Raw genomic sequence first — 21,022 nt, forward strand, 5'->3', positions numbered from 1 at the left:
ACACCTATTAAATTTCATACCTAGTGTTGCCTAACACTAAAACTATTCTAAAGTGTCTAGTAAAGCAAGTAAAGTCAATTTTCTTGATTAAGTGGAGGTTGAATCCTAAATTTATTTGCCCAGACCACAATGGAGACTTTCTGCCAGTAAACCAGATTGCTATGCTCAGCTGAATTCTAAATGTCCATCTTCATCAGAGGAAAATGATGCCACCCATGCAGAGGTTTGCTTTTACTGAAGAAGTTTAACATTATAGCTTTGATGCCTTCACTTTGGAATATGTTTTGTTTCACTGAATGAACAGCTGTTGCTTAGAATATTATTGTGTTTCCAGTTTATGACCCCAATGATACTCGAGCACCAATATATGAAACACTGGAAGAACTCAGCTCGTCAAACAGCATCTATGGGGTGGGGGGGGGGGTGGACAGTTAGTGTTCCAGTAAATAACTGGAGGAATGGGATTGCTCCAGGTTGGCATAGAGACGAGCCCTTTGGCCCATCGATTCTTTACTGATCATCAGTCATCCACTGTCACTAATCCTATGTTAATCTCAATCTTCAAGGGAACTTGGATCTAAAGTCTGATTTAACATTATGGAAATAGAATCTCACAGTTAAGATTGCGCATGTATTGTCAATGAATAGAACAAAGAAAAATAAAGATGACTGGATTTTATTGTCATATGAAGGGCTATTGCAGTGCATTGTTTAAAACAGCATGTTAAACAGGCATTTAGAATAAGAACAGAAAAACAAATTTAAATGCTTTTTTTTTCTGGTATGGGGAAAGACCAGGGTTAGAGGCTTAGTAAACATGATCTGCTGGATCTCGCAGTCAGAGCAAAGGTTGGGTCACAACTTCCAGAGCTGTCATCCTGTCATGATGAAGGGTCTCGGCCCGAAACGTCGACAGCGCTTCTCCCTATAGATGCTGCCTGGCCTGCTGTGTTCCACCAGCATTTTGTGTGTGTTGTTATCCTGGATGGCTTTGTGTTTCTGAAGGATATGCTTTCTTGTCCGATGATTTTAAAAAAAGGTGATAATTAGACACATTTCTGACAGACATTCTGATTGGGAACAGCTAATGCCATTGTGCGGACTTAACCGAGATTTTGCTCCATATGGTGAGGTGGGGGGTGGTTAGTGTTGTTACGCAGAATGTGTACCATGTTGTAACAGGAACCCCCCACATTTTATCCATTATTATTACTTAACAACCATAGACAATACTCAACAAAAATTTAAACCTAAAAGAGCCCAACATTTCCATTAGCTTGGTGTAACGACCCTAAAAAGAGTTCATGCTGTGCTGTGTAATATTTATTTATTGAGATGCAGCACAGATTAGGCTTCAACCAGCATCACCCAGCAATCCCCCATTTAATCCTAACCGAATCACAGGACAATTTACCTGCCAGCCAGTACGTCTTTGGAAACCGGAGCAGCTGGAGGAAAGCCACACGGTCACGAGGAGGACATACAAACTCCTTACGGGCAGCGGTGGGAATTGAACCCAGGTAGCTGGCACTGTGAAGCATTGTGCTAACCACTACACTGCCATGCTGCCCCAAATATAGTGTGGCTGTGCTCTAAAGTATAGCTGTAAATATTTGGGGAACATGATAAATATGGTTTCCAGATCTATTCTTACTTTGTAAAATGAAGTCAAGCTACTGGCTGTTTCCTTTGTTAGGTGAAGATGGCCAAGCGAGTCGCTATCATTGGGGCTGGAGCCAGTGGGCTAGCGTGTATAAAATGCTGTTTGGATGAAGGCTTGGAGCCTGTATGCTTTGAAAAAAGCAACGACATTGGAGGGCTCTGGAACTTTCAGGTATGTTTGGGTGTTTTATTAGTTTTTTGGTGTTTCCATGCCGTCCCTTGCCAATAAAAAGAGAAAATACTCAACAGATCAGACAGCATATGTGAAAAGAAAAACAGATAATGTTTCAGGCCTGGGAGACCTAATCAGACATGGTAACAGCATGAACCCCTAGACCTGGGGTCACCAACCTTTATTGCACCGCGGACCAGTTAATATTGACAATATTCTTGCGGACCGGCTGATGGGGGGTGTTAATAACGACCAGAATATAGGTGATAAGTCAACTACTATGTCAGTTATAAGTGGCTAATACACTCAATTTCGTTTCTAAAAGGGTTTATCTAACGAATTTAATACTAAACACACAGTGCATGTTTTCATCGCATGAACATAGTGATAAGCTAATTATAACTCACTTTTAAGTCAATAGCATCGTAACATTTTAAGTAACGTTTGGATATTAAACACACAGCACATATTTTCCTCGTATGAACATATAAAATCATTGCAACACACCAGTGAGAGGACAAGGTAAGGGCCGGAGGTCCCTGTACTGGGGCCGTGGCAGACGCAGTCCAGAGAGAGCAACCGACCGAGCGAGGGGTGTGACAGGGCGCGGCCCAGCCCCCTTGTAGGTAGGTAGAATCTATTGGCTAATGAAAGTTTGGCTCGAGGGATGATTTTCAGTAGATCACAGCGAGGTAGCTGCTCTGCCTCTTATGAAACCCCGAGCCCGAATTAGGTCGTCAGCGAATATTTTAGCACCGGGTTCCCCACGAGCGTTTGGTGTACCAAACAGGTTTAGAGGCAGCGCCCATCAGTCCAGGCTCCAGGCCAGTATCAACGGCACTTCTCGCCAGCTGGTTACCTGAGGCTAACCAGTGATCCCTGGCGCGAGGGTGTCACTGCGTTTAGGCGACTGATGACTTCGCATGGGTAATGACCTCGCATGCGTTCAAGTTCAACAGTGGGCGTGACAGGCAATGAGAAAAGGTGCAGCTGACTCATATCGTTTCATATCGCCTAATCACATCGTTTCCTCGCGGCCCGGTAGTACATGCTTTGCGGCCCGGTGGTTGGGGACCACTGCCCTAGACACCAATGAAACCTACTTGTTATTGAGTAATCCTGTGGAAGAAAGTGAGTTTCCACAAAGTTTGTTCTGTTGAAGGATCCCAGACCTGAAATGTTAACTGTATTGCTCTTTCCACAGATGCTGCCTGGCCTGAGTTTTTGCACACCTGTTTTTATTCCACTATCCAACATTTGCACTTAAAAAAAATCTCCTGCTTTCACTGAGATCAATTTAAAATGGGTGTAACTCCACAAAAATATTATTTTTATGTATATTAACTTGGTGCTCAGCTATCCAGTCCCAAGGGACCTTGATGACTTGCGCTGAGGTTGAAATTGTGAGTTCAGTTTAAGTCATGTTTTACCAAACTAACTCGGTACTTTCTCAACTTCGAATCATTCATTTGAAGGCTCATTTTATTGTCAAAGTATGCATGTACAACATAACTCTGATATTTATCTTCTCCAGATCGCCACAAAGTACAGAAAAACCATGGGGGTTGTTGAAGGACAAAAAACCTCAATCTCCCTCCTCCAACATGAAAACGAAAAAAACAAAACTCGCAGACCCCAAAACTCCCCACCCCCTTCCTTGCACATAAACTAACAGATCACCCACATGGAAAACGGCAGCTGTAACATCAAACCCCTCCCTCACAAAACGAAAGTGACAGTAACATCAAACCCCCAACCAAAGCATATCTGAGGGGTCAAATAATCTCTTACACAGCAAATCTCAATAGAAGATCCCATGCAGATCGAGCAGACCTCATTAACCAGATTAAAGATTTGGATCAAATATATGCCCAAACTAAGAACCCTGAATTATACAAGAAGCGCGTTGAACTCCAAACTAAATTTAACCTTCTGTCCACTCAACCTGTCGAACGCCAACTTCTCGAAAGCAAGAGTCGCTTTTACATTCATGGGGATAAGTCTGGTAAATTCCTAGCCAATCAGCTGAGGCGTTCCAAAGCCAAACAACATATTACAAAGATCCGGAAGGAGAACAGAGACTTTACATCGGATCATTTAGAAATTAATGACGCATTTAAAATTTTTTATTCTCGGCTTTATTCCTCTGAATCTCTGAATGACAATATCTCTGTGGATCATTTTTTACAGAATCTGAATATCCCCTCACTTTCATCTGATTTCAAAGCCAAACTCAATGCACCTATATCACCAGAAGAAATATCTTTTGCAATTTCTGCACTGTCCTCAGGGAAATCTCCTGGACCTGATGGGTTCCCTGTGGAATTTTATAAATCATTCTCTTCACTTCTTTCTCCTCAGTTACTTTCAGTATTATCTGACTCGTTTAATTACGGCAAATTGCCACCCTCTTTCAATGAGGCATCTATTATTCTTCTATTAAAAAAGGGCAAAGACCCAACAGAGTGTTCCTCGTATAGGCCAATTCCTTTGCTCAATGTTGATGTAAAGATCTTAGCTAAAGTTTTGGCTCATAGATTAGAAACCGTTATTCCCTCCATTATCTCTGATGACCAAACAGGCTTTATTAAAAACCGTCTCCCTTTTTTTAACATTCGGCGTCTATTTAATATTTTATACTCAGTTCCAACTGGGACTCCTGAATGTGTTATCTCCCTTGATGCGGAGAAAGCATTTGATCGTATAGAGTGGAACTATCTTTTTGCAGTCTTAGAAAAATTTGACCTCGGCCAAAGTTTCATCTCTTGGATCCAATTGCTGTACCTGTGTCCTACTGCTTCTGTTCTAACTAATTTTCAGAAATCCCAAGTATTTAATCTCAAACATGGCACCCGTCAGGGATGCCCCTTAAGTCCCTTTCTCTTTGATTTGGCTATAGAACCTCTGGCGATAGCATTTCGAAATTGTCCTGAATTGACCGGGATTTGGAGAGGGGGTGTTGAGCATAAAGTTTCTCTCTATGCTGATGACTTATTACTCTTTCTCTCAAATCCGTCTACATCCTTACCTCTAATGTTTTCACTTCTTGACCAGTTTAGCCAGATCTCTGGCTATAAACTCAACCTACATAAGTGTGAACTTTTCCCAATTAATAAAGAAGCACAAGAACTAATATTTTGTGATCCCTCTTTTAAAGTAGTCCATAATCAATTTACTTATCTTGGAATTACAGTCACAAGGAAGTTTAAAGATCTCTTTTGTGAAAACTTTGTGTTTCATATGCTATAAAACAGAGTCTGGTACAATGGTCACCTCTATCTATGTCCTTGGTAGGTCGTATTAATGTTGTTAAAATGGATGTTCTCCCCAAATTTTTATACTTATTTCAATCTATCCCAATTTTTATTCCTAAATCTTTTTTTGATTCCTTAGACTCTATTATTTTGTCATATCTGTGGCAGAATAAGCGCTCTAGAATTAATAAAATCCACCTCCAAAAATCTAAAACAGAGGGTAGCATGGCTTTACCTAACTTTCGCTTATATTACTGGGCAGCTAATATACGTTGTGCTGCCTTCTGGTCTTTCTTCCACGGTCAACCCGAGTGCCCTAACTGGGTGGCAATGGAGTTGAGCTCCACTAAAGAATTATCTATATCTGCACTTCTTGGCTCTGCACTCCCTAGCAGTCTGCCCAGATCAATAGCTAATCCTCTGGTTAGACACACTTTGCGTATATGGGCTCAGTTCAGGAAATGCTATGGTTTCCAGGGGTTTTCCGTTTCTAGCCCTGTCGCACATAATCACCTTTTTTTACCTACTACGTACGATTCAGCATTCCATGTTTGGTACAGGAAGGGCATTAGACATTTTGAAGATCTCTTCATTGATAATCGCTTCGTTTCTTTTCAGCAGCTCTCTGTTAAGTTCAACCTGCCTAACGCTCACTTTTTCAGATCTCTCCAAATCCGACACTTTACTGCTCCTTTAATTCCTAACTTTCCTGAAATGCCTGCGAAAAATGCTATGGACCTATTTCTTTCCATTAATCCACTAGGTAAAGGTTTAATATCAATTATCCGAGATAAACTAGCAGCCTTACGACGGGCCCCTGTGGATAAAATTAAAATGGCCTGGGAGCAGGATTCAAATATCTCCTTATCCGAGGAGAGCTGGGACTCAGTTCTCAAATCAGTTAACTCAACCTCTCTTTGTGCTCGCCATTGCCTTTTACAGTTTAAGATTGTTCATAGAGCCCATATGTCTAAATCTAAACTATCTCGATTCTACCCTGGCATTAGTCCGCTCTGTGATAAATGCAAGAGGGGCGTGGCCTCTCTCATCCATATGTACTGGTTCTGTCCTAGCTTGGAGAAATTCTGGAAAGATGTCTTCACTACATTATCGGGTATTCTGAATCAGCACCTAGAACCTAACCCCTTAATTGCTCTGTTCGGTTTTTGGGGCGAGACAGATTTATGTCTGGGTCCGACCAAATGCCGAATATTATCCTTTGCCTCTCTCCTGACAAGACGCTTGATCCTCCTTAGATGGAGAGATGTTGCCCCGCCCACTCATGCGCAATGGCTTAACGACATTATGGCCTGCTTGGACCTCGAAAAAATTCATTATTCAGTTCTTAATTCGGATCTAAAGTTCCATAAGATCTGGGGGCCTTTTATCGAGTACTTTCATAACCTTCCTCTTGACTAGGGTTTTTTGCTTTCAGCTCCCTTTTTTTTTTCTGGTAGTAGGCATTATTATCCTCTGTTGCTAAGTGTATTCACAGTCTGGGAGTTTGATTGTCCGGACTTATACTCTTTATACTGTGTGGTGGTTGGTCTGGAGCTGTTGTTGTTTTTTTCTTGTGGTGTGGGGCTTGGGGAGGACACTAAGCTCACTTGTCTTTAATTTAGGTGCTTTTTTGTTAAATTCTCTTCCTTTGTAGTATATTGTTATTGTATGCTTAATCTTGCACTGTATTAATGCTCCTCATTGGGATTTGGGGTTTTTAATTTTGTAAAATGTTTTAAAAAACTAATTAAAATTTTTTTTAAAAAAACCCAACCTCCTCCCTCACAGGAGAGAATAGTGACACTAGCATCAAAAGCCCAACCCCTCCCTTGCACAGAAAGTAACATATCCCCCATCTGCCAGCCAGCAACAAGAAAGAACACACCAAAAACTGAAGGACAGCAATATAAAGTACAGTCTAATAATCACAGAGATCTCAGATTTTTGGAAACACCTTCCTGTCAGCATTGAGGAGAGCAGCTGCACGAACTCAGTCCTTCTGTGAGGAGCGACTGCCGCGCCGGGTTTGAAAGCTGCCGATCAGGCTGCCAGCCGCTGTCGACCCCATGGCCTCTGTGAAGAGTGACAGCCGACCTCCTTCGCTTCGGTGCTTCAATCTTCCTCAGCACTTTGAAATGGAGTTAATCATGGCCTCTTCCCCCCCCCCCCCCCCGCGCCCCATTTCTCATCTTTTCCACGATGCAGCTTGTGCCCTCGGTCCTCTCTGGACAGCAAGAGCGTTAGAACATTCGATCGAATTCCAAACTGCATGTCGCAGGCTCCAATAGCTTCTGTAACACAATCAAGACCAAAAGAACAATCGCAGAGAAAGTGAGATAATTGAAGGGATTACCTATCTGAAAGATGTTGCCCAAGGGATCATCGTTCGCTGGTGCCATCTTGAATGAAGATGGTTAGCTTCTGTTCTGTGCCCCAGAACAAAGTTCGTTTAGCACAACAACACATTTACTGCTTTTCTGCAAATTCCTACAGTTTTCAAATTGGTTTGGATTGGCCATGGGTTTGATTTTTTAACTTTATATCTGAGTAATTCTCGAACTTGACTCCCCACTTCTCTATCCAGCTCTCACAATGAAGCTTCATTGTGAAGAGGGAATACAACACCAGGACTGTGTAACACTGTCACGTGTCAGAGGTACAATTGTGACAATGATCCAAAACTATGGAATTCTCATTGTTCGGGTTTGACAATTTAGGATGAATATTTACATTGAGGGATCCAATAGCATTCCATTCAGAATGGGACTGAGAATCTTGGTTTTGCAATGGGAGCACAAAGAGGACATAGTATGTAGGCAGTGGAGGATGATCTCTGTTAACTGTACTTTGGTGGTGTCCTGCACACTGAAGCACAGTTTGCTAAATATTTCACAAATTATGCACACCTGTTCTGCATTTAAAAGTATTGGAAATATACACTCAGTGGCCACTGTATTAGGTACACCTGTATACCTGCTCATTAATGCAAATAGCTGATCTGCAAAGAAGTCAGAGGAAAATGGCCAGACTGGTTCAAGCTGACACAAAGGTGACTGCAACTCAAATAACCATGGTTTTCAACAGTGGTGTTCCGAAGAGCATCTCTGAACTCACAACATGTCGAACCTTGATGTGGATGGTCTACAGCACTAGAAGACCATGAGCATGTACCTCGCGGCCACTTATTGGCTACAGTAAGTACAGGAAGATGCTCAATGTATCCAGAAGCAAAACTGAAATGTTTACGTCAAGTCGCATTCTCTTCTTGTTGTGGATCCAGAGTCAGAAGTTAAAGTGGGAAACATGAACGTTATTAAGATCTTCTTCCCTCCACATTCCTTGAAATTAGAATTCCGAATTGTTGTATTTATGTAACACGAACAACTAGCAAAACTTAAGCTGTGGCTACCAAACGATAAGGAGAAAAATAACAAATGATTTTCTTTCCTCCAAGAGAAAGAATAATTGACATTGGATAGATGCCTTTGAAAATACAGTGAATTCCGGTTAATTGGGCTATTGGTTAATTGAGGCAGCCAGTTATTTGAGACAACTCTTAAAGAACAAAAACGAATTGAGAAAATAGCTGGATTCCTTTTATTTATTTAGCTTTCATGATTTCTGCTGTGAAATTTCCATTAATGCACTGGGCTTATGGATCCTGTGCATGTTGTACGATCAATGAGCAGATTTTAAATACTGGGCAATTGCAGTCTGTTTGTGGTACACAGCAGGATTCTGTACTTAAGACCAACAACTGAGTGTGACGATTGGTTTTGTCCACAGGAATCTGTCAGCAATTTTGACACCTTTTGTGTTTGGATTTGCCAACAGTCTGCAAGTGAACTAAAGCCAAGCAAAATCCAAGCCACACTGTGATTATAGGTCACACCATGAACAGTCTGATTATTGTGACTTGGGGAAATTGCAGTCTTGGTTGCCGTACCTTTGAGACAGAGGTACAAGGAAAATGTGCACAAAACTTTCATTCTCAAAACAAAGCAACCGATTTTCTGGAGAACTGATTTGAGGGTGGGGTGAATCACACTAGTAATTTTGTATTAACTTGCTAATAAATGTATTCTTTTTAACTTTATTCAGGAAAAAGTGACGGATGGGAGAGCTAGCATCTATAAGTCGCTGATCAGCAATACCTCTAAAGAGATGATGTGCTACAGTGACTTTCCATTTCCTGACGATTGTTCAAACTATATGCATCACTCCAAAGTTAAGGAGTATTTGGTCCTTTATGCTACACATTTCAATCTGAGGAAGTATATACAATTTGCGGTAAGATTTACATCTATTTTTGAGGAAAGTTATCTGTTGTCTATTATCAAAATCTTAAATTAATTCAAAGGAAACCTGGGAGACCGGGAAAGCAGGTCTAGCTTCATCTTTACTTTTAGCAAGGTGTCACGTGGTAGCATGTTGACATATGCAATTAACATGTGTGTGTGTGTGTGTGTGTGTGTGTGTGTGTGTGTGTGTGTGTGTGTGTGTGTGTGTGTGTGTGTGTGTGTGTGTGTGTATTGAAATACAACAATACTATACAACGCTCCTTCCTGTTTAGGTATAAACTCCAACTCAATAAAGAACGCATCTTAATTATATACATATACATTTTGCTGGATAAAAATGGCATTAGGGGATACGGTGAGCGAGCAGGTAAGTGGACATGAGGCTAGGTTTAGATCAGCCATGTGATCTCCTGGACCAGTTTTCGATAGCCTGGATGGGTCGGAGAGGAATTTTCCAGATTTTTTCTCCTCAATTGGCAACTCGGTTTTTTTTCCCCGGGTGATCACATGGGTTTGGGCGGGATGAATAATAAAATAAAATGGGCGGCATGGTGCCCTGTTAGTTGGCACTGTTGCCTTGTGGGATTCGGTGAAAACTAGAGTTAAGATTGGATCAGCCATGATCTTGTTGAATGGCGGAGCAGGCTTGAGGGGCCGATTGGCCTACTCCTGCTCCTATCTCTTATGTTCTTATGTATACACTGTGTACTATGTAATACAACTACTATACAGAGACATCCACAGCATAGTAAATTTTAAATTGTCCCATTCAGGCCTAAATATTTTATCACTGTGGAGGATTTCTTACTCTTGCAGAATAATGTCTTTCCTGAAACAGGGATCACTCTGCTTGGTAGATGAGACTTGTGGCTGTGAAAGCAATCTCAGGCTACGTCCACACTAAACCGGATAATTTTGAAAACGCTGGTTTCGCGTAAGAACAATAGGCGTCCACACTAAGTGTTTTTGAAAATATCTCTGTCCACATTAAAACGGATATTTCAGCGAATCTCCTCCTATTGCGCATGCACAGGACACATCTACCAAAAAGAAGCAACATGTTTGGTGTCGAATCTCGCTGTGAAAGTCTTGGTGTGCATTTGTTCAGTTACAGACTAGAAAAACTTACACGACGGACAGCTGTTGGCTCTCGCGCAGGAGGACTTAAAAGTTAAAGAAAACAAATACTGGAGCGTATGGAGGCAACCGACAGGGAGTTCACGGACAGTATGACCCGGCTGACGACGAACATTGAAAAACTCACTAACTCTGTCGCATTAATAAAGCCCCTTGTTAAATGTATAAAACATGTCTGCATCAGTGTTATCTTGTATTTCCATACAATGTTACATTAGGCTGTTACACATCTATTGTCAGAGAAGTACTTGCATAAATAGGTAAACCATCTTCATACAAGCAAGGACAGAAAACAGGGCAAACTGAGTATACTTATTTATTCAGTAAGTTATGGGTCAAAGTATTTGGTGAGTACATTTCTAACTCTTCTAGCTTCAGTCTCGTTGCCGTCTGTTCTGAAATTGTTAGGTTGCATTCAAGAAAACAATGAAATGGCGCACTGCCACTAGCATCTGCTCCGGCACATCATGACAGCATTTTTAGATTTCTCCGGTTACCCCGTCCACACTGCTCCTGCCAATCCGGCGTTTTCAAAATTACACACTCTGGAGAGCGTTTCAGAAAATCTCCGTTTTCGGGGGATGAAAACACTGTTTTAGTGTGGACGGCGGATCAAAATGAAGAGAAAAAGCTTCAGTTATGGATTTATCCGGTGTAGTGTGGACGTAGCCTCAGATTCTGGTGGTTGCAAGATTCTGATATTTTAGGAAATATTTCTGACAACTCTGCACAACTTTCTTCTCCTTTTCCCTCTCTGGAATTATTTTAATCCCTTTCTTTTTCTTTCTCATGTTCCTATTCTCTTTCACGCCACTCCCTCTCACGCCTTTCCCTTTCTCGTCACCTTGTTTTTCTCATTCTAGATTGTGCACCTTGATCTTAGGAAGGTCCATTTAGTTTCACTGGGGTATTTTCTTATTAACTGTTCTATTGCTCCCTTTATGACCTGATCTCTCCTGTCCATTTCCTCATCCACAACATCCTCTGACAAAACCTCTGTTATCATATTTCTATTGACTCCTTTCTTTTCGGCCTTCCATTCATCCAGCTGGACTTTTGGTCTATGCATCTACTTTTACAAGCAGCTTTTTGTCTCCCATTTGAAGTTCATGCAATAACTTTAATGCACACAGAGTAGATTCTGGATCTTTATACTCACAAAAGCTGAGTGCTTGCAACTTTTCTGAAGCTCTTTGAACTCCCAGCGTATGTCGTGGTTTCTTGTGCCCCACAAACGACCAGGAGACACAGAAGATTCTTCAAGAAGTGTTAAACTTTAATTTGCAAATCAAAGCTGAGACAGTCATTGAGCTAGTCGCTGATTGCCCACCGACCGATCTTTGTACATAGCATTTTTTATAGCAATCTCCTGGTCTAGTTGCATTAGCATATCCAATCGGTCAACAGTTGCGTATCACCAGTACATCAGCTCCCGACTTTCCACTATTCTTTCTACCCATTAACTTAATCATGTTCTAATCTACTTTTTGGGCCACGTGTTACCTCATCCCTGGCCACAGTTATCTCTTAGCTAGCCTCTCATTAACACACCATTATCTTCTTATTTGGCTACATTCTTAAGTCACTGATGTGTTCAATAGTACAGAGACAAAACAGAGATTTCATTCTCCTACTAAATTGGATACATACATAGCAAATAGCAAATACAAAGCTGACTACATAGTTTTGGTTACACAGCAAACAATGCAACTTTATACTCCAATACGTAACACCAAGCCACATTTCACAAGTATCTGCCTGATTAACATATCAGAAGCTTTCTCAGTTATGTTGCATAGAAAAACTGTGTTGTTGGACCTGTGCCTTCATCACTTCCACAGTTCCTCTGAGCAGCATTGTCCTTCTTTGATCCAATATGCTTTCCAACTGGAGGCACACAGAGGTTGGCACCAATGCCTGTTTGTCCTCCTTTGGACAATGGCTCATAGCATACAGCATGGAGAGAGCTGTGGCATCATCCAGTACCTTCCTTAATTTGCTTTCAGTTGGCAGAGAGAGTACAGAGAAAATTTACTAGAATGTTACCTCAGTTTCAGCACCTAAGTTACAGGGAAAGGTTGACCAAGTTAGGTCTTTATTCTTTGGAGCGTAGAAGGTTAAGGGGGGACTTGATAGAGGTATTTAAAATTATGAGGGGGATAGATAGAGTTGACGTGGATAGGCTTTTTCCATTGAGAGTAGGGGAGATTCAAACAAGAGGACATGAGTTGAGAGTTAGGGGGCAAAAGTTTAAGGGTAACACGAGGGGGAACTTCTTTACTCAGAGAGTGGTAGCTGTGTGGAACGAGCTTCCAGTAGAAGTGGTAGAGGCAGGTTCGGTATTGTCATTTAAAGTAAAATTGGGTAGGCATATGGACAGGAAAGGAATGGAAGGTTATGGGCTGAGTGCAGGTCGGTGGGACTAGGTGAGAGTAAGCATTTGGCACGGACTAGAAGGGCCAAAATGGCCTGTTTCCATGCTTTCTATTATTAATTTTCACATTGTAAATCTCAAGACTGCACAATCCTGTGTCACTTTCATCATTATCAGATTTTTTTTTGTCAACAGCATACAGATTAGTGCTCTTTTTGAAACTGCAACTTGACTTTTTAGCTTTTTCTCTTCCCTGGACATTCCTTCTGTTGTCTGCCCAATAAACTCTTTGTATTTGTCCTACTTTGTTATATTTTCTATGTTCTGTCTTTAAATCTGCATTTCTTTGGTTCATGGGTGCCCCTGCCACAACGGTGGCACAATTTGATTGGCCAGGCTGGTTTCTGTTTATAGTCGCTTGTCCTATGCTCACTTTTGTTCCTGACTGTGTCTCTGTCTGCAGTGTCCATTGAAACAGCGATTTCCACTGCTCATTTCGACGTAAGCTGTGTTTCAGTTAGAAGCTGTTTTTGAATGCTTTCTTTTAAGATTCCACAAACTATCATTAAGCCCATTACTGAACTGACAATGCTCAGACGATCTTTGCAATTCAGCCACATATGCTGAAGTGGACTCCCTTTCTTTTTGATTCCACTTATGAAACCTAAAATCTTCTACAATCAACAACGGCTTTGGTTCTAAATGTCAAAACAAAGAAAATCAACAGACGCTGGAAATCTAGGCAACAGATACAAAATGCCAGGGGAACTCAGCAGGCCAGACAGCGCCTATGGAAAAGAGTAAACAGTTGATGTTTCAGGCCGAGACTCTTCATCCAGTCCTGATGAAGGGTCTTAGCCCAAAACATCGACTGTTTACTCTTTTCCATGATGCTGCCTGGCCTGCTGAGTTCCCCCAGTGTTTTGTGTTGTATTGTTTCTAAATGTTCCTGCATCACTTTGACAATCTCAGGAAAGCTCACTTCTGATGGTCAGCTGGAACAGTCAAACTCCAAAGCAAACTGGATACCTTTAGACCTGATGAGCTCAGCAAAATTGGCACTCACTGTTTCATTTGGTTCAAAATACTCTCCCAATAGCTCAGTATACACCAGTGAATTACATATTGTATAATCACACTTGGCGATATTTCTGATGTAGCCACCACTACGTCGAGTGATTAATGTATTTTGGTACAGCTGCCCCAGTGGTGTCTGGAATCAGCCTTTGTCACTGAAGCAACAGGCAGTGGTGATCCAGCAGAGTAAATTCCAGTCAGATCTTCACTTGTAGTTTAAAGCAACAACTGAATCCTCCACAGGTAGTGCTTCTCAGCTAGATGCAAGTAGCATGATCCCCTTGTGTGCTCCTGTTTCTGTGTTGTGCTCCTATGACCTGGTGACTCTGTTTGATGCTATCTATAACCAGATGGAAACGACATGCTTGTTGTATCACCTCACCAATTCAGGCTCCCTTTGTTGCCTTCCAAGACATGCTGGAGAATTGAAATCCAGAAAATAATGACATAATTTTATGGAATTTGGTATGTTCTCTCACCTCTGAACATTTCCTATAAGCTATTCAATATTAATTGGGTCCATACATTTTTACCATTCCAGCCATTATCATGATGAATCTGACTATTGAACTTCATGCTGTTGGGAGCTTGCAATATAATTTCCTCAAAATTAGAGTAAGTTTACTTTATAACATTGCTTATATTAGACATTTCTCAACACATCTAATATAGAAATAATCACCAATGCCTCCACATCACTGCCACTACCAGGCTGAATGAGGTAAACTCCCCTTTTCAGATCTTCATGAACTTAAAATAACTTCTGGGTCTATATTCTGCACTTTGTTCTACTTGCCCAACACTCTTTATTCTAACTGACCTCCGCCGTCTACTTTGTGCTTATTATAGCCTTTCTCACTCCCTTTTCCTTCTGTATGCTGGGAAAAAAACTAGTAAGAATCTTGTTGAAGGAACTAAGCTTCAAAAAAATAACGGAGCCAAGCAAGGAAAGGACCTGGAAGGATCTAAGATGAGGATAGCAATCTTAAATTCTTCAGCATGCTATAAAGCATTGAATGCTGCAAAAATAGAAATAATAGAACGGACCACTATTTTGGATTATTATCATTATTACTGTTATTGGGAGATACCACTTTTAGTGCTGATTCCAGTAGCACTCTTGATGCTAGGGAGAAATCCAGGGTGCTCAGCAGGGAGTCAGTTAATCAGCTATCTGAATGTTGAAGTTCAAGTTCATTGTCATTCAACCATGCCCATGTATACAGGTAAGCGAAACAATATTCCCAGGTAGTAAGGTGCAAAAGACAGTGCATATATCACAACCACACATAAAATGATATTTACACAATAGTATTAAGTGTTTAAAAAATATTCTGTAGAAGTTTAAGTTGAAGAAAGTGCATGTATGACATATAGATAAATATATAATAGTATAATGCTATGGGTGCTGTCATAAATAGGGTGTTCAGAAATTTCACAGTCTGGGGTAAGAAGCCTAACAGCCCTTGTTCTTATACTGCAGTACCTTCTGCCTGAGGGTATGAGGTCAAAGAGATTGAGAGACGGATGGTAGACAATGTTGAGGGCACTGCGAACACAGCACTTCTGTTACACGTCCTGGGGGTGGGGGAGGGGATGGAAGAGAGAGCCTGATGACTCTCTGACTCTCTCAAGTCCTCACGATCCATTACAGTGACTTGCAGTCAGAAGCCTCGCAATTCCCAACCCATTCAGTAATACAGCCAGCCAGGATGTTCTCAATGATGCTCCATTACAATGTGGTTAGAATGAGGGTGGGAAGCCTCACTTGCCTCAGTCTCCAAAAGAAGTGGAGGCACTGCTGTGCATTCTTGACTAAACACAATGCTTTGTTTCTAAGTACAAACATAGCTTTCCTTTCCCATTAACCTAATTCCCTTACTCACCAAGAGTTTTTCCCCTTTTACGCTCCACAGTTGCACAAGATTCTGCAATGTAATTCAGCGAGTACCCAAACACATTATTGGGCTCAGCTGGAAAACAAGGGTGTTACTGAGCAGTGGAGACAATTGTGAAAAATGATTATTAGGCACATTCTACTCTTACTAGCCTTTGAAACTAGTCAGACATTGGTGCCTTTTGGAGATTGTCGTCAAAAGGAAACCTGCGATGGCTACATCTTTACAAATGCAAACTTGTCTAGGAAGCTAGTTTGGACTAGGTGAAGCCCAAATCATTGTTTTTGTATTTCCGATGCATGAGACTCATGTATAATATTAATAGTCTCCTTCCAGTGAGGTCAAATTGGGGAAGTGAATAGACCTATTTTAAATGTAATTACTTTCGTTGTCTGATTAACTTTCTAACTCAAACAGGTATCCAGCAAAAAAGATGTAGTGTGAGAGTCAAATACAAAGAGCTGGTCAGCCTAAACAAGAGAATTATTAAAGTAGCAATGCTTTCTTTGGGTCATTGAAAATGCAGAAAACTGGAAGAGGAATATTTATTATTTAACTTAATGACGTGGCAATTCTTACTTACTTGCATCTTAATGCTGTCTTTGAAAACTCCCTTCACAATCACTGTCTAACCACTTCCCTTTGCATTTCCTCTAGACCAATGTCTGCAGTATTACACAGCGGACAGATTTCTCTACCACTGGACAGTGGGATGTAGTGACGAGTGATACTGAAGGAAATTTGGAAACGACTACCTTTGATGCTATTTTGGTCTGTATCGGTCATCATGCTGACCATCATTTACCTCTGGATACATTTCCTGGTGAGCAAAATGAGTATATTCATGATGCACCATCAATAACTCTCTGAGACGTGAGGCGAGATATCGGCTTTTATTGACTGGAAGAAAGAATAAGCAGCAATTGACCACCACACTGCATCCTGGAGACTGAGAGGCAGGGCTCAGGCTCCAATCGCCTTTTTACCGGGTTCCGTGGGAGGAGCCACAGGAGCAGTCAGCGGGGGGGGGCGTGTCCAGACAGGTATATGTAGTTCACCACAATTCATCAGTTAAAGCACAGGTTGAGGGAATTAAGCTGAACATACAGTGTAAGAAATTAGTGAAAGTATTTCCGTTTGCACAGTGTTTCATAAAGCAGCTTCTGCATTGCAAATATTATAATTAATGTTTTTTTTATGTCACCCTGCTACTAGTCTATGGTCAGCAATGTCACCCAAAGAGCAATGTGATACTAACCAAAACTTTTGATAAAGTCAGTACATTCAGAGTTGGGAGACAAGTTGTGAAGTAGCTTGTTAGGTCCTTGGTAGAACACAGAGCAGGAGGAATGTGTAATTTCCAAAGTGGCAGGAACTGGGAAGCGAGTTCCTTCGAAGATGAGAGCTGACACCACCAGCTGAAACCTATTTTTAATATAAATTGTGAAACCGGACTCCATAACAATTTCAAAATTTTTAGATGAGATCATACGAGGAGGAATGGTCAGCTTGGATGATGACTGGTTAAATATTTCTTCTTTGGGTAATTTGTTGCATGTACAACGGATGTGTAATTAGAAAATAGTTTTAAAATAGACAACTGCAAGATATTATTTTTGGTAAGAAAAAATTAAGAGGCCATGTTTTACATGGGAAGAAAAGAATATAAATGAAGTTGTGGGTCAAAGGGTTCTGAGAGAGCAAATATATAAATCACTAAATGTTTTCATTAAGAGCAAACTGTGTGTGTGTGTGTGTGTGTGTGTGTGTGTGTGTGTGTGTGTGTGTGTGTGTGTGTGTGTGTGTGTGTGTGTGTGTGTGTGTGTGTGTGTATTTGTGAAAATAGACCTGGGTGCTGTTCTTTCCTCTTTCCTAACCATCTCACCACTCCATCCACCAACTGCAACCTCAACAGAGGTCCTATATCTTTGCTGCACATTTTCTCTATTTATCTTGATTTGGCATGGAGATCTGGAAGCCCCAGGAGCTCTCAAATATTTTCTGAATTCAATTTAAAACAATGATTTTCATTATTCAAATCCTGACTTTAGCAGGAATTTACAACTTAATTATCTCAAAGTATGGATTAAGCAACAAATTTTCAATGTGTGCTATTTTTGGTACACTTCTAAGTTTTTTTTAAAAATTAGTAAAATGGAGAAGGATTCAGTGACTGGAGATACAGTGACACTTTTTTTCTAGGTGGCGACATTAGTAAAGAAACATTAAAGGAACATTAGGATGCAGCTTTAATCTGGCTTGCCAAATATAAATGGCATTGCAGGTGTGAGGGATAAAGACATGAGACTAAAAATAAAATCCAATTGAAAGATTTATCATAAAATGAGAGTTCACAATACAGTGGAAGTACAGCAAGCAGAAAGAAAAGCAAATCGAGGAGATCAGTAGAAATGAGGGGAAAAAATGACTATCAGTCTAAGTGTTAACAGGAAAGGTTTCGAAAATTAGAGAATATTTTAAGTGTTGGGAAATCTTAAACAATTTGATAGGGGAGAAAGAAAATATTTAACATGTATGACATGTTTAGAGTTACGGAGTCATAGAAAAGTACAGCACAGAAACAGGCCCTACAGCCCATCTAGGCCGTGCCAAACCATTTAAGCAGCCTACTCCTGTCAACTGGCACCGGGCCCATAGCCCTCCGTACCCCTACCATCCAGGTACCTGTCCAAACTTCTCTTAAATGTTGAAATTGAGCTTGCATGCATCACTTGCGCTGGCAGCTCATTCCACACTTTCATAACCCTCTGAATGAAGAAGTGTCTCTTTTTGTTTCCCTTAAAATTTTCACCTTTCACCCTTGACCCATGACCTCTAGTTGTAATCCCACCCAATTCAGACAGAAAAGTGTGAGAAAAAGAACAGTACTTTTCAAGTGGGATTGGACAGCGTGGACATATTTAGCATGTTCTTTACAAAATATATTTATGGAGTTTGTGCTTGTTGAGCCCAATTGGTGGAACTTGACCAGGGATTTGAGAAAATGTAAAGCTGTAGGAAAATAGACTTGAGAAAACAGCCAGAGTCAATGAGTAAATAACCACCTCCTGTACTGAAATTTTGATGACAATTTACTGCACAAGCGTAAATATGAAATTTACTTAGCTTACTGTGTAATGTATATTTACTATAATTACCGAGTATACTCACCAAGCAAATGCTCTAACATTGTCTCTCCTGATTTTCCCCAGGCATAGAAAAGTTCAAGGGTCAATACATGCATAGTAAAGATTATAAAGAACCCTTAAAATTTGAAGGGAAAAGAGTGGTAATAATTGGAACTGGGAGCACTGGGGGCGACCTTGCAGTGGAAATCAGTCAACGTGCGAAACAGGTGAGGAGCAGCACAGACAAAAATATCTAAACCTGGTCTGTGTTCTGTGAGATATATCATTGTTCCATCCATATGTATCCCTTTATGTCACTGTACATTAAAATCCAGTCTAGTCTCAAATTTAAGATTTATTAATTGAACAAGCGTTTAGTGCCCTTTTCAAGAGAAGTTTTTTTTTATCATTCTCTGGGTGAAGTATTTTAGCTTCTCTTCATAATGACCTAACTAAACATTCCCCACCAGCAGAAAAAGTTCCCCTCTTTGCTACTAATTTCTTTAAAAGTCATTATAAACTTAAATTAACTCATCCTTTTATATTGAATTATAAAGAATTATCTCTCTTACGTATCGGGTACTGAGGGGTGAGCTTTTCGAGAGGTACAATGGATGCTGGTTAATTGGGCCACCAGCTAATTGGGGCAGTCTCTTATTTGGGACAACTCTTAAAGAACAAACACTACTAGAAAAATAATCCCCTCATTTATTTGGGACACTAAGCCATTTAATTGTGGCAGGATGCTGTTACCGAACAGTTTCTAACTAGTGTCAGTCACATGCACTTGCATTGCTGTTAGACACTACACCATGCTTAGAGCGAACAGTTTTGAAATAGCGTCAGTTGTGTCTGTTTGTTTTCAAGATGTACTGGTTTTTGTCACTGATAGTTGGTACGAAGTAAGCAATAAAACCATTCAGAACTGCTTTGCTCACTGCGGTTTCAAGCATTCAGGTTTGGCAGTGCCACAAATGGCCAGGATAGAACATGAAACAATCTCTCTACTTCAACAAGTAAGGCACTATGAAGAATTACCTTGAATGTGACAATTAAAATGAAGACTTGGTGGATGCTATCATCAACAACATCGTATTAAGGCAGTCCATTACATCTGCTGATTTTTTTCCATGGATAAAAAGAAAGCAAGACAGATGAGTTCCTCTGTCAATTAGTATTAGGAACTAATACAGTTTTATAGTATGGTGGTAGTATTGGTAGTGTTCTGATTCATTCTGTACTCACTTAAATACATAATTTATTGCTCAATTTGCCTTTATTTATACCTTTTTAACTATTTCCATGTAGCTTCAGCTAATTGGAGCAGCCGTTTAATTGGGCTACAATGTACTGGTCCTGATGTTTCCAAATTAACTGGAATCCACTGTACACAGTATTATCAGGGGTATAGATAGGCGAATGCTCAGTCTTTTTCCAAGGTAGGGGAGTCTAAAACTAGAAGGTATAGGTTTACGGTGAGGGGGGAGTTTTAAAAGGAGGTATGAGAGGTAGCACTTTCACACAGAGAATGGTGAGTAAATGGAAAGAGCTGCCAGACAAAGTAGTAGAGGTGGGTACAATTACAACATTGAACAGATGCTTACATGGGTATATGGATAAGAAATACTTGAGGGATGTGGGCCAAATGTGGGGAAGTGGGATGAACTCAGCTTGGCAGAGCTGTGCTGAAGAGCCTGTTTTCATAGTCTATAACTCTGTGACTCCATAATGACAGCTAATGCTCCTCTCGTTGGTTATTTGTGTGACCAGAATAGAACCGTGCATGATAAGATGGACTCTTGAACTCATTATGGCCTTGCACCTTATCATTTACTACACAGCATTTTCTTTGCAACCAGATTACTCTGCAACCTGTTATTGGTTTTGCCTTGTTTAAACACAGTGTACTGATATGTTGGCATAATTTGCATTGATGGCTTGCAAAACAAATCTTATCACTGTCTTAGTACATGTGACAATAATAAAGCAATTTAAAACTTAAAATCTAAGGTGGCTAGA

The 21,022-nt window shown here is 40.6% G+C and overlaps 1 protein-coding gene across 1 annotated transcript in view; it reads left to right on the plus strand.

Annotated features, from left to right (window-relative positions):
* The first annotated feature begins 1,693 nt into the window (after positions 1-1,693).
* Positions 1,694-21,022, plus strand: part of LOC140737392 (flavin-containing monooxygenase 5-like) — a 34,153-nt gene continuing 14,824 nt past the window's right edge. Inside the window, exons 1-4 of the mRNA XM_073063873.1 lie at positions 1,694-1,834; positions 9,190-9,378; positions 16,533-16,698; positions 19,088-19,230. Coding sequence (XP_072919974.1) covers positions 1,703-1,834; positions 9,190-9,378; positions 16,533-16,698; positions 19,088-19,230 — 630 coding nt within the window. The 5' untranslated portion in view covers positions 1,694-1,702. The remainder of the gene's footprint in view (positions 1,835-9,189; positions 9,379-16,532; positions 16,699-19,087; positions 19,231-21,022) is intronic.

The sequence above is a fragment of the Hemitrygon akajei genome, chromosome 12 (genome assembly GCF_048418815.1).
Source record: "Hemitrygon akajei chromosome 12, sHemAka1.3, whole genome shotgun sequence".
Lineage (NCBI taxonomy): Eukaryota > Metazoa > Chordata > Chondrichthyes > Myliobatiformes > Dasyatidae > Hemitrygon > Hemitrygon akajei.